The following is a 16,019-nucleotide window of genomic DNA, read 5'->3' on the forward strand; positions in this document are numbered from 1 at the left end:
GGTTAGAAATGGATTTCTTTTCTTTTTTTCTGTTGCAATTTAATGTTAGATCCCCATGAGCTCAAACTCATATAACAAAAGACATCATCATCTTTTATTTGTCTGATTCAGTCATTCTACAAATGTTCATTGAACACCTATGCTATGTGCCAGGACTTTTTTTTCCAGGTTCTAAGGAATAGGAACAAATAAACATAATTAATATCTTAGGAGAACAAAATTAAAGAGAGGGAATCAGGAATGACCAGGGTAGGGAAGTGTAATTTATACAGGATATCCAGAGAAAGCCTCTAACAAGATGCATTTGGGAGGGACCTCATTGAAGCAAGAGAGTAAGAGAGAGAACCTTGCACAGCGTTTTGGGAAGCCTTCTGGGAAGAGGTGGCAGCAAGTGCTGGGCCCTGAGGCTGCCCACGTTCCAGGAACAGAAAAGCTAGTGTGGCTAGAGTAGAGCCAGCAACACAGAGCAATGTGAAGTGAGATTAGGGAGGATTTAAGTGGTGACATCATGTAGCATTTGCCAACCATGGTAATGTTTCTTTACATTTTTCTCTGAGTGAAATGAGAAGTTATTGGAGGGACCTGAGCCAAGGAGTGACACGCGATCTGATACATATTTTAAAATATTACTTTACCTACTTGTTGCATTAGTTTTCCTACATGGCACAACAAATTAGTACAACTTTAATGGCTTAAAACAACATGTATTTGTTGTCTCACAGTTTCCATGGGTCTAGAGCAGCGGTTCTCAACCTGTGGGTCGCGAACAATGAAATTGCATCCTGCATATCAGATATTTACATTACGATTCATAACAGCAGCAACATTACAGTTATGAAGTAGCAATGAAAATAATTTTATGGTTGGGGGTCACCACAACATGAGGAACTGTATTAAAGGGTCGCGGCATTAGGAAGGTTGAGAACCACTGATCTAGAGTCAAAGAGGAGGAACCATTTAGCTGAATTCTCTGCTCATAAATTTAAAAACAAGATGCCCTTTGCAGGGCAGAGTCCTGTTTCTAGCTCATGCAAGTTGTTGGCTGAATTCACTTCCTTGTCATTCCAAGATTGAGATCCAGGTCCCCAATTTTTGTTTGTTTGTTGTTGCCATCCTAATCATTTTCCTACTGTGGTAAGAATTTCATAATATAAAATTTACCCTCTTAACCATTTGTTAAGTATACACAGTTCATTAGTGTTAAGTTTGCTTACATTATTGTGAAACATCTTTAAAAAACATTTCTTTCTTGCAGATTTGAAACTCTACCCATGAAATAATTTCCCTTTATCCCTCCTCCCATTTCCTGCTAATCACCATTCTGCTTCCTATCTGTGTGAGTTTGACAACTGTATATGCTGCAAATAAGTGGAATCATGCAGTATTTGCCTTATTGGTACTGGCTTGTTTGTTTTGGCTGGCTACCTGCCTGAGGCCACTCTTAGTACCTAGACATATAGGGTGTGGGAATTTCGGGGGCCATTTTATAATCCTGACAACTATGTAATTGGGGAACAGAATTGTGGGAGGGATAGGAGAAGAAGCTGGAGATCAGATAGAAGGCACTGGAGATGTCTACCCATTGCTTCTCAAAATTTGATCTCCTGGGGTTTGTGTTAAAATTAGCTTCTGACCTAGTAATGCTGCGAACTGCCTCTCCTAACAATCTCCTAGTGATGGCAATGCTGCTTGTGGAAGATAAAGACATAGACTAATGATGACAGTGGGCTGGGCTGGGCTAGGTTGGTAACAGTGGAGATGAGAAATGGTCTGGTTAGGGATATGATTTGAAGGTAGACCCAAGGGGGTTGCTGAGGAGGAAAGAGGCATCAGGCTGACTTCTAAGTGTAAGGGACCACAAAGATTACAGTTGGAGCTGGTTTCAGTTGTTCAGTTTGGATAAACCAAATAGGAAGCCAAAGAGAGATGAGCATGAAATGCTATGGGAAATAGCAGGTTTATAAATCATATGTGCTGGTACCAGAGACTTGAATTTGTATGTTTCTGTGAACCACAACTATAAGATTCATCCTAGGGTTCTTGGATTTATTTCACTATATTAAAAATTTAAGCAAACCAAGGGTCTTATTGATTTGTGTTGCATTTTCTCTGCTCCTCTTGCACTGACATAGTAAAATGAGCTGTGTTTTTTTTTGTCCTCATGCCAATTTCTTTACAGTGAAATAAGCATAGTATTTCTCATTAATAGAGCTGTTCCTGGAAGCTGACATGTGCATCACTGTGCATATTTAAAGCATCTGAAACTCCAGTGCTCTCTAGGAGTAGAGTTAGATTTTTCAAAAAAAATTTTAGCACCTGTCGATTTTGGTAGATGCCTCACTAGGGTATGAATTACCTAATCGCCCCTGGCTATATAGGTATAGTTTCATGGTGTGACTGAATATTATTTTTTTCCTAAGCTAAATTATGGGTATATATGATTATGCATCTAAATGTATTATGTAATATTAATATTTAGATGTATATGCTTATATTTGATGGGGAATATAATTTAATGTACAGTTATACATAAAATGTATTATGCAAAGCTAGTTTTGTCACATTATGAGAGCTTGTATGGAGGTCCATCCTCACTGAGTTCTTTATCACAGCGATTTTAGTGTGTCACAAAATTTTTTGGGCACACCCAAAAAAGTATTTTTTGCTGATCTGACAAAATAGTGAGTATAATTTTAATTGATTAAAAAAAAATAATAATAGTAATCACCTACCCTTTTTTCTCCAAAGTGACTTTTTTTAAAATTCAGGTGCCTATAATTGTATAAAGGATTTCTGGTACCAAGAATTAACGAATCATACCCAGCTGGTGTGGCTCAGTGGTTGAGCATCGACCTATGAACCAGTAGGTCATGGTTCATTCCCAGTCAGGGCACATGCCCAGGTTGTGGGCTCAATCTCCAGTAGGGGGCATGCAGGAGGCAGCTGATCAATGATTCTCTCCCATCATTGATGTTTCTGTCTCTCTCTCCCTCTCCCTTTCTCTCCGAAATATATATATATATGTTAAAAAAAAAAGAATTTACCTTATTATGTGGTGTGACCAACAAGATTATATGACCTATTTATTTATGGTTCAAAACAGGGCATTCATACCAGAAGGCTACTGTTGTGTTGACTGTCATCATATTTTTATTTGACAATCTAGGGAAAAGAGGTCATTGCCCTTCACTAAAGAGTCAGGTATTGCATGTTTAAAAATTCTTGCAGTACACTATTTGAAAATCGCTGTTTTAGTACAAGAAGTAGATTGCGTAGACTACAGGTACAGGGGGGTGGAGGTTGTTTACTTATAATTTCCTTCAACATCAATCATGGAAAACCTTGGCCTTGCTCAAACGTGGGCTAGGACTCACTGCCTTACATGACAATCAGGCTTTCTGTTATTTGATGAGTGTGATGGCTAAAGAAAGGCTGTTGATCTCTGTACTTGATGTGGTTGTTCTAGAGGCCTGTTTTTATAGCGTATTATATTAAAACCCAGAATCTAAATCTAGGCATGCTTGTTTAATATTGGTTCAAAGATGTCTCAAGTTTCTTCCTATTATATATATTTTAATATAATGGATTCATTACTTTATAACGTAAAATTTAGCTTTTGCTTAGTAATTTATGAAATTAACTTCTTACCCTTTTCTTTTCCTAGGAGCACTGAATCAAAAAAATTGGGGAAAGAAATATCCAACATGTAATAGCCCCAAACAATCTCCTATCAATATTGATGAAGATATTGCACAAGTAAATGTGAATCTTAAGAAACTTAAATTTCAGGGTTGGGATAAAACATCTTTGGAAAACACATTCATTCATAACAATGGGAAAACAGGTAACATGTTTGCATTTTATTTGTGACTTTAATATATTTATTGGACCTAGAGGAAGTTCAGATTAGTTTCATTTGATTTTCCTTTTATAATGTACTATGAACTGGATATAAACTATCTGTACAACAAACCAAACAGAGCCTAGAAAATCCGAAGTTTAGACATTTTGAAAATGTGTACAAAAAAATAAAATCACCAAAGTAGTTATCTCATGTTCTCCAATAATATAACAATAATGATGCCTACACTAGAAGATGTGATAAATATACTGTAATATATAATTAATGTAATCTAATAATTCCATCACTGGTTAATCACTTAGTCAATCAGGATTTCCTTTTCTTGGGCATTGTAGTTTGATTTGTCTGCTGAACCTCAGACTATATTCAATAATTGGATAAGAAAGAAGCAATTGACTATAATTGAATTTTAAGAAATTACTAGCCCTTTTACATAAAAGCTTAAAATTATATACAGTCCTTAGGAAGCACTCTCAACGTGCTTTTTCTTGACACTGTCTGTTTTTAAAAACATGCAAGTTATAATGCCATAAAAAATTCCACTAAATGATAAGTAGAAAAAAAAATATTTTTCAAAAAGTGTTTACCTTTTTTTTCTCTGATATGTTTTAAATGAAATTGTATGTATTTCAAGAAGCTACGTAAAATAAATATAGTCATGGGGAAGAGATTGGAAAAAATATTCAAAATGATCATAGTGGTAATGTTGAGGTGGTTTGTAATTAGGGATTCCTAGAAGTGGAATCCCTGGGTCATATGACAGTTCCATTTTTAATTTTTTTGAAGAAATTCCATACTGTTTTCCATAATTGCCGCACCAGTCTGCATTCCCACCAGCAGTGTACTAGGGTTCCCTTTTCTCCACATCCTCCCAGCACTTGCCATTTGTTGATTTGTTGATGGTAGCCATTCTGACAGGTGTGAGATAATACCTCATTTTAATTTGCATCTCTCAGATGATTAGTCACTTTGAGCATTTTTTCATATGTCTCTTGGCCATCTGTGTGTTCACTTTGAAGAAGTGTCTATTTAGGTTTGCCTATTTTTTTATTGGATTATTTGTCCTCCTTTTGTTAAATTGTGTAGGTTCCTTATATATTTTGGATATTAACCTTTTATCAGATGTATCATTACCAAATATATTCTCTCATACAGTGGGCTCTCTTTTCATTTTGTTGATGGTTTCTTTTGCTATACAGAAGTTTTTATTTTTAATGTAGTTCCATTTGTTTATTTTTTCCTTAGTTTCCTTTACCCTAGGAGATGTATCAGTAAACATATTGCTATGAGAAATGTCTGCAATTTTGTTGCCTATGTTTTCTTCTAGGATTTTTATGGTTTCATGACTTACATGTAAGTTTTTTTTTTTAATCAATTTTGAGTTTATTGTGTATAGTGTAAGTTGGTTGTCTAGTTTCATTTTTTTGCATGTACCTGTCTAATTTTCCCAGCATCATTTATTAAAGAGACTGTCTTGACTCCATTGTATGCTCTTGCATCCTTTGTCAAATATTAATTGAGCATAATGGTTTCGGTCGATTTCTAGGGTCTCTTCTGTTCCATTAATCTATATGCCTAGTCTTTTGCCAGTATCAGGCTGTTTTGATTATGGTGGCTTTGTAGTATAATTTGATATCTGGTTTTGTAATTCCTCCAATTTTGTTCTTCCTTAAGATTGTTGCAGCTATTTGTGGTCTTTTATTATTATTATTATTATTATTATTATTATTATTCCATATAGATTTTTGGAGAGTTTGTTCTAGATCTGTGAAATATGCCCTTGGTATTTTAATAGGGATTGCAGTGAATCTACAGATTGCTTTGGGTGGTAAGGACATTTTAATGATGTTAATTCTACCCATCCATGAACATGGTATATTCTTCCACGTGTTTATATCTTCCTCATCTCTTTTTTCAATATCCTGTAGTTTTCTGAGTACAGATCTTTTACAAAACTCCTTGACTAAGTTTATTCCTAAGTATCTTTTTTTGTTGCAATGTAAATGGGATTGTTTTCTTAGTTTCTCTTTCTGAGAATACTAGTACATTATTGGTGTATAAAATGCCATTGAGCCCTACCCAGTTTGGCTCAGTGGATAGGGCACCCACCCATGGACTGAAGTGTCGACCTATGAACCAGGAGGTCACTGTTCGATTCCCAGTCAGAGCACATGCCCGAGTTGTGGCTAGATCGCCAGTGTGGGGCATGCAGGAGGCAGCTGATCAATGATTCCCTCTCATCATTGATGTTTCTATCTCTCTTTCCTTCTCCCTTCCTCTCTGAAATCAATAAAAATATATATATTTTTTAAAGTACAGCATTAAATCCTGATCAGGTTAATATCTGTGTCTCCTCCTTCCTGGGATTGTGTGAGTAGCAAATATTTAATGCATGGCACATTGTAAGTGATAAAAAAGAATGTTGACCATTATTGTTATTGTATTGTTGTTTTTGTTATTATTAATGGAAGTTTATGTCTCTAGTTGTCCGACCAGCATGTTGAATTAAGTCCCTAATGCCAACAGTGGTTTCTGCCTCATGGAACAAAAACTGGTTAGATCTGATTGAGAGATTTCAACATCTTGTCTTAAGCTCTCAAGAGAATCCTTAATCTCCAGACAACTCTTGAAATACTGTCAGATAATATCTGATATGGAACTCAAATTAAGAGATTTTAAGATTCTGAAAGTTGTCACTCAGGATTCAAACATGAGATGGCTAAAACCCCTCAAGTGGGACCGGGTTTCCACCTGCCTTGCTGCAGCCTGGGACATGGCTTGATGAAGCCTGGGGCAATGCATGGAGGGGTACGAAGGGGAGACAGAAACAGCACCCTGATAACGAGTAGAAATGAGCTGAACATGAGAAGGTGGGGAGTACTCCCAAGAGAAGGCTTCTTTCCTCTCTTCTGTTCCTTCTCCCTTCGCTCTGTCCCCTCACTGTCATCACATGCCTTAGGGAAGCAGAGCTTTGGGGTAAGGGCCATCTCAGGACTCCAGAGAAGCAGGGCAGGTGGACTGGCTGGCTGTCCTCTGCCAAAAGGGTCCCACAGTACTTAAGGTCTTCGGGTTAGTTTACATTTTAGGCAATAAGATATATTGATTTTTTAAAAATTTGAATTTCCTGGGGTGACATTGGTTAATAAAATTATAAGGTTTCAAGTGTACCATTCTATAATACATCATCTGTATATTGGGTATATTGTGCAGAGTTACAGTTCAGCTTCCAAAATGGCAACTTAATTTTTAAAAAATTAATCAAAGAAGTTATTTATAATGTACCTGTAATAGGAGAAAATGTACTTGAAATTTGTAATTTTGATTTTTAGAAATTTAGATGCAATTTTATTTTTGTCTGTGTATGTGTTTTTAGTGGAAATTAATCTCACTAATGACTACCAGCTCAGTGGAGGAGTTTCAGAAACAGTGTTCAAAGCAAGCAAGATAACTTTTCACTGGGGAAAATGCAACATGTCATCCGATGGATCAGAACATAGTTTAGAAGGACAAAAATTTCCACTCGAGGTAAGTCACTAGTTCTGCTGGTGCTCCAGTCTGGACTGGCTGCCCTCTACATCCATGCACAGCCATCCTAAGATCTCCTAAATCATTCCCTCGGAGTCCCTCTGATCCTTTCCTCTATTCATTGAGATTTTATTAAGCATATTATTTTATTAACTAGAGGCCTGTTTCATGAAGAGATTCATGCAATAGGCCTTCCCTTCCCTTGGCTGCTGGCACCAGTTTTCCTCTGGCACCCGGCACCCAGGCCTTCGCTCTGACTGGGCACCGGCCAGAGCCACCCTTCCCAGCCGTCAGGCCTCACGACTCCGCTGATCCCTGGGCTGTGAGGCCTCAGGGCTCCTCCTGGCGCCGGGGCCCTGAGACCCCTCAGCTCTGCTGATCCCAGGCGTGAGGCCTCGCGGCTCCACTGATCCCAGGTCCATGAGGCCTCGAGGCTCCGCTGATCCCGGGGCCATGAGGCCTCGCTGCTCAGCTGGCTTCATTCCACCGCTTGGAGCCTACATATGCAAATTAACCGCCATCTTTGTTGGTGGTTAATTTGCATATCACCCTGATTAGCCAATGGGAAGCGTAGCAAAGGTATGGTCAATTACCCTTTTTGTCTTTTATTAGATAGGCTTTGTTATCAAATTTTATAATTTATACAGTTATATTTTGTTTGCTTTGTTAATATCTGTCTTCCTTACCAGACTAAGTTAAATAATACCCAAATTTGCTTTTTCACTTCCTGGTAACCCAGAATGTCACATTATTGATGATAAATGTTTATGAGTAAATGAATAAATGAAATTTTTTCATATCCCTGTAGGGAAAAAAAGAGGGGGGGAGGGTTCATCATTATACTGGAGAATCAAAGAAATGCAAATAAAATGAGAAAAAATTTTCAGCTTTAAAATTGGCAAGATAAACATAATTATAATAAATCATGAATGTGGGATAAAATAAACACTTTCATACATGTCTAGAGAGTATAAATTGGTAGACTTTCTGGATGCAATTTGCTTGTTTTTATCAAGAGTTTTAAAAAGCTTATTGTCAATATCCATCATTTCAATTTGTAGCAGTTTAACCTAAAATATAGAGATATACTCAAAAATGTATGTGCAAAGATTTATTTACAGTAATAAAAAGTTGAAACAAAAGAAAATGATTAAATACATTATGATGGGATATCATATATCTTGTAAAAATCATATTCTTAGATGACTTACACAAAAATGGTTCATCATAAGATATTAATGCTTTTTACTTTTTAAAGATATTAATGCTTTTAAAAAAGAATATAAAAAGGTGAACATGGTATTGTTATTTCAACTTTGTGAAATATGAAAACTAGTCACTGAGAGTACAGTTTGAATCACTGACTAAGTTTGAATATGGATTTCATCATTTAATTATTAAAGACACAACATTGTACAAATTATTGTTAGTTTAGTTATTAGTTAAAGACATGACATTATAGAAATTATTTACTTTACCTAAGCTTCCAGTTCTCTTCTGTGAAATTAATGTAATAGTAGTAGCAACTATCTTATGCAGTTATTATGAGGATTAAATGAGCAGATGGATTATTACTAATATAAAAATAATTGAGGGAAATCAAGAAAACATTAACAATGATTTTTCCCTTTGTCATGGCATATAGGTGCCTTCTTCAAAATTCCCATGTTTTCTAAATTACTTAAAATGAAACTATTAATTTATAATCCAATATATATATTGATAATAAAAGTAAAACTAGCGTGAATGATCTCTTAAAGCAGCAGTTCTCAACCTGTGGTCGCGACCCCTTTGGCGGTCAGACGACCCTTTCACAGGGGTCGCCTAAGACCATCCTGCATATCAGATATTTACATTACGATTCATAACAGTAGCAAAATTACAGTTATGAAGTAGCAACGACAATAATTTTATGGTTGGGTCACAACATGAGGAGCTGTATTTAAAGGGCCAGAAGGTTGAGAACCACTGTCTTAAAGGGTTAAAGATCATTTTTCATGTGGATAAGCACATTCAGATTTATAGCTTGCAATTTATTTTTAAACTAGGGGCCCAGTGCATGAATTCATACACCTTGAAAGGAACTGTGGGTCATGAGGCTGCGGTGGGCACAGGGGCGGGTCTCGGCCCGTCCTCCGCACCCCTGCCCAGTCCCTCCCACTGTGACCCCTGATCCCCTGTCTGCTGGCAGCCCCGCTAATGCCTCCAATCCCATGAGCTGACAGCGCCAGCCCCACTCGCGCCTGCTGTGGCATGGAGCAATTGGGGCCGGCACCAGCAGCCGGTGTGAGAGGCGGCTGCTTCCCCAATCACCCCCCAGGAGCAGGTTTCATATATATAGATATATTAAATATTCTTAAAGAAAATACGGTATCAAATTTGGTTTGTGAAAGAAATAAAAGTCAATTCATTAAACACACATAACATTCTCATTTCTGAGAGTTAGCTCTTTCACAATATTACTTATTTAAAGCACAGATGAAAATCAATATACAGATGATGTCTTAGAGAATTGTACACTTGAAACCTATATAATTTTATTAACCAATGTCACCCTAGGAAATTCAATAAAAATTTTTTAAAAATCAAGAAAAATTCTGGCAACAACATAAGTTCTGAACCGGCAAACGAAACAGTAGAGAGCCTGTGCACTACCCTCATATATTTTTCTTATTTAAAAAGGCCCTCAAGTGTTCTTAGTGGTATTGTCTGTTTGATGGTTGTTTGTGTAACTCTTTCCATGTCATTGTGCAAGCAGGAAACTGAGGGGCATCCTGGACTTGTTCTGTTTTTCGGTCTTTCTGCTTGCTGCAGACAAGTCTTCTCCATTCTGCCCCTACATGATGTGGGAGATCAGATAAAAATGTAAACCACCTTTGCCTCTCACTTCGCATATGGAATGTTTCTGAACTGGTCTCCTTCTCTCTAGTCTTAATCTCTTCCATGTCCTCCTCTCCCCTCCCCCCATCCTGCTCCCTCCGCACCCTGTTAGCTGAAATGCATCAGGACTTGCCATTGCTCTCCAGACCAAACTGCAGGCAGGGACGGCCTCGCAGACCTTCCTGGTGTGTCCCCTGCCTACGTCTCCAGCTTCATCTCTCCTCTCGGTCACATATGCTCAGCTGAAATCACCAACATGACTTCCCATTTCCCACATTTCTCATATTTGCTTGCCTATTGGCCTTTTGCTGGTCCCTCTGACTTGAACACAAGCTTACCTCTTCTGCCTTTTCACCTCTGAGTTCAAAGCTTCTCATCCTTTTGGGTTCAGCTTAGAAATTCTCTCTTTGAAAGGCTTTGGGGATCACTCAAGGCAGGAGCCACTGCCATCCCCTGCTTCACACCCACTATTTCTCTGATCACCGCCCTACAGCACATTAACCTTCTCAGAGGCATTCTCTTCTTCCATTAATTATGCTTCTAAACTCAGTTACCTCATTTCCAAGCCCATGACATGAGGATCACCCACTTATAAGTGAGACTAGGGCTATCGACAGATATATAGGCTAAAGTAGAAATTAACAAGGTGTAGCCTCAGACCTGTAGAGAAGACAAAATAAGGAATTAAAACTCTTAGTATTTTTTAGGTGGAAATAAGATCCTTAAGAATTTCACAATTAATAGAGTGGAAGACAAAGTCCGAAAATAGTAACCCTCAGACCATCAAGAAAGGCATGTCCAGTCAAAAAAGAATGAAACTATATTTGAAAGAATACCAGGAAAATAGTTGAAGTAACATTTGATCATTTATTACATTTGATAATTGTTCTAGTAAATTATTACTTTAATGCCACCTGGCAATCTCAAAGTGGTTATTTCAATTGTAGGAATGTCTAATTTGTGTTTCCTTCCTCAGTGCAGGATGAGAAATGATAGTAAATGCAGTTGTATATACACAAAATTGAAAAATTACTTTTTGCTGGGGCTCTTGTCCCAGCATCAAGAAGGTTTCAGGAATCTGGAGAAGGCTGTGTATAGATTTAATAGGAATCCAGAGACTAATAAAGAGTCTGGAGACGAGATATAATTTTGAAAGGCATTGGGGGTCAGAGGAGCTTTTAGCTAAAGGAGCTAAGATCCAAGATCTTAAGTCTAAGGTCTTAGGTTCCCTCGTTGTCCCCAGAACCCCATGCTTTTTATTAACACAATTTGTCATGAGGCGAGGCAGAGATATACACTTCAAAGGGTTAGGGTTTGGTACAGAGTCCATTGTCAGAATGGGGGGAATTAGCCTACGGTTGTTACCAATTTAATGTATCCTATTCAGGTTTGGGGAAATGCCTTCAGCCATTCCCAACAGGTGATTACATGTGTAACTCAACCCTGTTGAGTCCCCAAGTTTCATCAACCTTTTGATGAAACTCTTGAAATTATGACATGCTGGAATTGGTCTCTGGCAACTTTTAAATATGCAGAGTATAGAATTATACAGTTTAGAGAATTTTTCAGATAGAAGTGATTGAATTGGAAAATTATTTTATTGTTTCTTCGCTCACTTTTGTGAAGCCTTTCTATATACTAAAGCCGTCATTGTTACATTTATAGATGCAGATCTACTGCTTTGATGTGGACCAATTCTCCAGTTTTGAAGAAGCAGTTAAAGGAAAAGGGAAGATAAGAGCATTATCCATTTTATTTGAGGTAATCATTGTACTTAGATTTACCACTAACTCCATTCCTGTTTGAATCACATGACATATTGATGTGAAATGTCAAAACGTTCTTTGGAACAAATAGAAGAGCTCACAAGTAGAATGCTAACTTGGAGACCAACCCCTTGGCTGGACAGTGGAAAGGGCCTCTTGTACTCATCTGTTGGGTACCTCACTGCCAGCCGGAGCAAACTGTCCTGAGGGCACCGATTTGCCTCTTCGTATATGCAAAGGATCATAATGATATAGCAGAGACTGTGAGTCATGACATTTTAAAATGTACTTTTCATGGTGGAAAAGTTTAAGAGATTTAAAAGGTTTATGTTGTATTTGTACCTTGCTGTGGAAAAAGAGTGAGCAATTTGGAGGACATTACTTTTGACTATTAAAATGGAAACCACTAATCTTTACATTTTAGTGGACACAATCAAATATTTTACCCCATTTTTAGAATATCATTCTACTTTAACAGATTGGAATGGAAGAAAATTTGGATTACAAAGCAATTATTGATGGAGTCGAGAAAGTTGGTCGTTTTGGTAAGTAAGCTGTTTGGAGACGTCTTCTAGATTCTGCTTTGGATGCTAATGAATTTTTACATTATCACAAAAATCAGTTGGGTGGGAGAATGAGTTAAGAACAGATCTCGCTGGGAGATTGCCTCCTGCAGGAGTGAGGGTTGGCACATGAGTAGCTAAATGACCAAGGCACTGCTATTGGGATGTGCTACTGGGAAGATGCAAAAACAAAAATGGGACTCATTCAAGGAGACAGGAAAGCCATATTGTTTAAGGATTCTAGGACCAGATGAAATAATTAGGAAAACTCTACCCATTTTTTGTTTTGGGTAGGAATTCTCTGTTTTGAATACAAGTCTTATATTCTTGTATATCTAGCAAGTTAAATCAATATTTGTTCTTGTACTATATATGTATGTGTATTTATATACATATGTTACCCAGAATATATTTTCCACTTTTTGTCTTGGCTTTTTACTCTCTTAATAGTGACTATGGATGAATAGATCTTGATTATCACATCTTAAAATTTATCTTTTATGGATAATAATTTTTGTGTGCCATTTCAGAAATCTTAATCTGCCATAAGATTATAACGATAATTTTCTCTTTTTTCTCTTAAAGTTTTATTATTCTGTTCACATTTAGATCTATAATCTATTTATAACTGATCCATGCAGTGTATTTAGAACTGATTGAGTGTGAAGTAGGGATTCAAGATGCACTTTTTTTCCATAAAAATATTCAACTGATGCAGCAGTCTTTTTGTTGTTGTTAATTCTTACCCAAGGACACTTCTTCCATTGATCTTTAGAGGGAGTGGAAGGGAGGGGGAGGGATAGAAAGGAAACATCAATGTGAGAGAGACACATTGATCAGTTGCCTCTGGTACTGGGCCAGGTGATTGAGCCTGCAACCGAGGCAGGCACCCTTGTCAGGAATCAAATCCACAACCCTCAGTCCTTGGGCCAACGCTCCAACCACTGAGCCAACAGGCCAGGGCTGACACAGCACTCTTTATTCAAAATGCAGTTCATTCCAACTACAGAGTAATTTTTTTCTGTCATAAATCTAGTGACCATGCATATGGGGGTCTGGACTCTGTTCTCTTCCATATTCCCTTTGTCTCTTTACCCATAAAGATCTCACTGTCATGACTTTTACAGCTTTATATAACAGATCTTACTATCTAGTGGTGAAAGTTCACCAGCTTTATTATTGTTCAAGAGTATCATAACTTTGTTTTTTTAATTCCAGTTGACATTCAATGTTATATGTGTTTCAGATGTATAGCATAATGGTTAGATATGTACAAAATGATCTTCTCAGTAAGTGTAGTCATCACCTGGCACCATACATAGTCATTACTGTATTATTGACTGTATTCCCTGTGCTGTCCTTCATATCCCTATGACTATTTTGTAACTATCAATTTGTGCTTTTTAATCCCTTCGCCTAACTTTTCTTTGTATTTCCAATTGAATTTTAAGATCAGCATGTCAGTTCACACAACACACACACACACACACACACACACACACACACACAGACAAAGTCCCTCTTGGGACTTCCATTAAGATTTCATTGACTCTATAAATTAATTTGGAGAAAACCAACACCTTCACAGTACCAAATCTTTCTACTCCTATACATGGTGTTTCCCATTATTTTAAGATTTTATCAATTAGAGAATTACTCTTAAGAAAGTTTTATGATTTTAAATAAAGATGTTAAACACATCATTCTTTAGATTTACTTATACTTGATACTTTGTTGTTATTATGTTCTATTGTTTAAAATTTTTATTTTCTATAGTTTGCTACTGTTATATAGAAATAGAATAACTTTTTGTAGATTGGTCTTGTATGCAGTGACTTTACTAAATACACTTGTTAATTCTAATAGACTATAATTTTTTAATATTTTATATGCACAATCATGTAATTTGCAAATTATGGTATTATCATTTATTCCTATCCAGTCTTTATGAGTTTTTTCTTTTCTTGTTTTGTTGCATTGGCCCAGTCTTCCAGTTCAGTGTTAGATAGAAATGGTGATAGCAGGACGTCTTTATTTCCCCTTGATCTCTAAGGGGAAAGCTTTCAATAAGCCATCCTTGTTATGTTTATTATGGGCTTTTGAGGATAATCTTCAGAATGAGCTTTTGTTTTTGTTTTCCACTAAGTGTATTGAATCTTATCAAATGAATTTCCTGTATTTATTAAAATGGTCATATAATTTCTGAATATCTTTTATGTGTAAAATAGTCTTTCTAGCATCTTCCTGGTGTAAAGATGAAGCATCTAACATTATGTAGTGATATATGTAAAAAAAATCTATGTAGGTGCCAGTTTTATTGCCATTTAAAAAGTAGATCTAAACTGTTCTCAGACTCTCATTTCTGATTAAATAGATACCAAGGCATATGTCTCTGTTTCATAGAAGTTTTGAACAGCTGAGTTCCAGAGTTGGGATGCCAGCTGAGACATCTGTTATTACTTTGCAGGGAAACAGGCGGCGTTAGAGCCTTTCGTATTGCTGAACCTCCTGCCAAACTCAACCGACAAGTATTACACCTACAATGGCTCGTTGACCTCGCCTCCCTGCACGGACACCGTTGACTGGATTGTTTTTAAAAATACAGTTAGCATCTCTGAAAACCAGGTAATATTAGAAATTCAAACACATGAAGTAATTTGAAAAAAAATTTTTTTTCGGAGCTTTACTACAGAATGTTTTAGAGCCTTTACTGATGCCCGTGAAGCAGGAATGTTAAAGTACATGTTAAATTATCTTCTTTTTAGTTGGCTGTTTTCTGTGAAGTTCTCACCATGCAGCAGTCTGGATATGTCATGCTGATGGACTACTTACAAAATAATTTTCGAGAACAACAGTACAAGTTTTCCAGGCAGGTGTTCACCTCTTACACTGGAAAGGAAGAGATTCATGAAGCAGGTGTGTATTGAAATATAATTTTTCTATAACTCACAGATTCAGTTTTGTAGGAGATAATTGTGGTACAATGGAAAACAACAATTTTTAGCAATATATTGATTATTAGCTTTGTAGCTTTAAACGAACTATTTAACTTCTCTAAATCTCAGTTACCACATTCATAAAATGGCAATTTAAAATATCTGTTCTTCCCCACATGAATATTTCCATTTTGCAGGTGAAGAACGGTGAGATTCAATAAGGCAGTGATTTTTCTAAAACACACGGCAGTAGATGGCAAAGCTCTGAAGTCGCTTGATGGAATTTGTACTAAGAGCTCTAAAAGAGAACTGAATAAACAACCAAGGTGTTCAGAGCGTGGGGAGATCACATCCGGATGGGGTGATCAAGGGAACCCCAGTGAGAGAACTAAATTTGAGCTGAGCCTTGACATGTGATTTTGTTTTGGTTTGTTTGTTTGTTTCTGAGGTAGATCAATCATTTGTTCCAACAAGTATTTTTAAATTA

The 16,019-nt window shown here is 36.9% G+C and overlaps 1 protein-coding gene across 4 annotated transcripts in view; it reads left to right on the top strand.

The window, feature by feature from the left end:
* PTPRZ1 (protein tyrosine phosphatase receptor type Z1) overlaps positions 1–16,019 on the top strand; it is a 178,420-nt gene that overhangs the window by 91,512 nt on the left and 70,889 nt on the right. For all 4 annotated transcript variants that reach the window (XM_059711665.1, XM_059711666.1, XM_059711668.1 and 1 more), the window contains exons 3-8: positions 3,665–3,844; positions 7,236–7,387; positions 11,933–12,028; positions 12,512–12,578; positions 15,064–15,221; positions 15,362–15,512. In XM_059711665.1, the coding sequence (XP_059567648.1) occupies positions 3,665–3,844; positions 7,236–7,387; positions 11,933–12,028; positions 12,512–12,578; positions 15,064–15,221; positions 15,362–15,512 (804 nt within the window). The remainder of the gene's footprint in view (positions 1–3,664; positions 3,845–7,235; positions 7,388–11,932; positions 12,029–12,511; positions 12,579–15,063; positions 15,222–15,361; positions 15,513–16,019) is intronic.

Source organism: Myotis daubentonii, chromosome 10 (assembly GCF_963259705.1).
Source record: "Myotis daubentonii chromosome 10, mMyoDau2.1, whole genome shotgun sequence".
In the NCBI taxonomy this organism is placed as follows: domain Eukaryota; kingdom Metazoa; phylum Chordata; class Mammalia; order Chiroptera; family Vespertilionidae; genus Myotis; species Myotis daubentonii.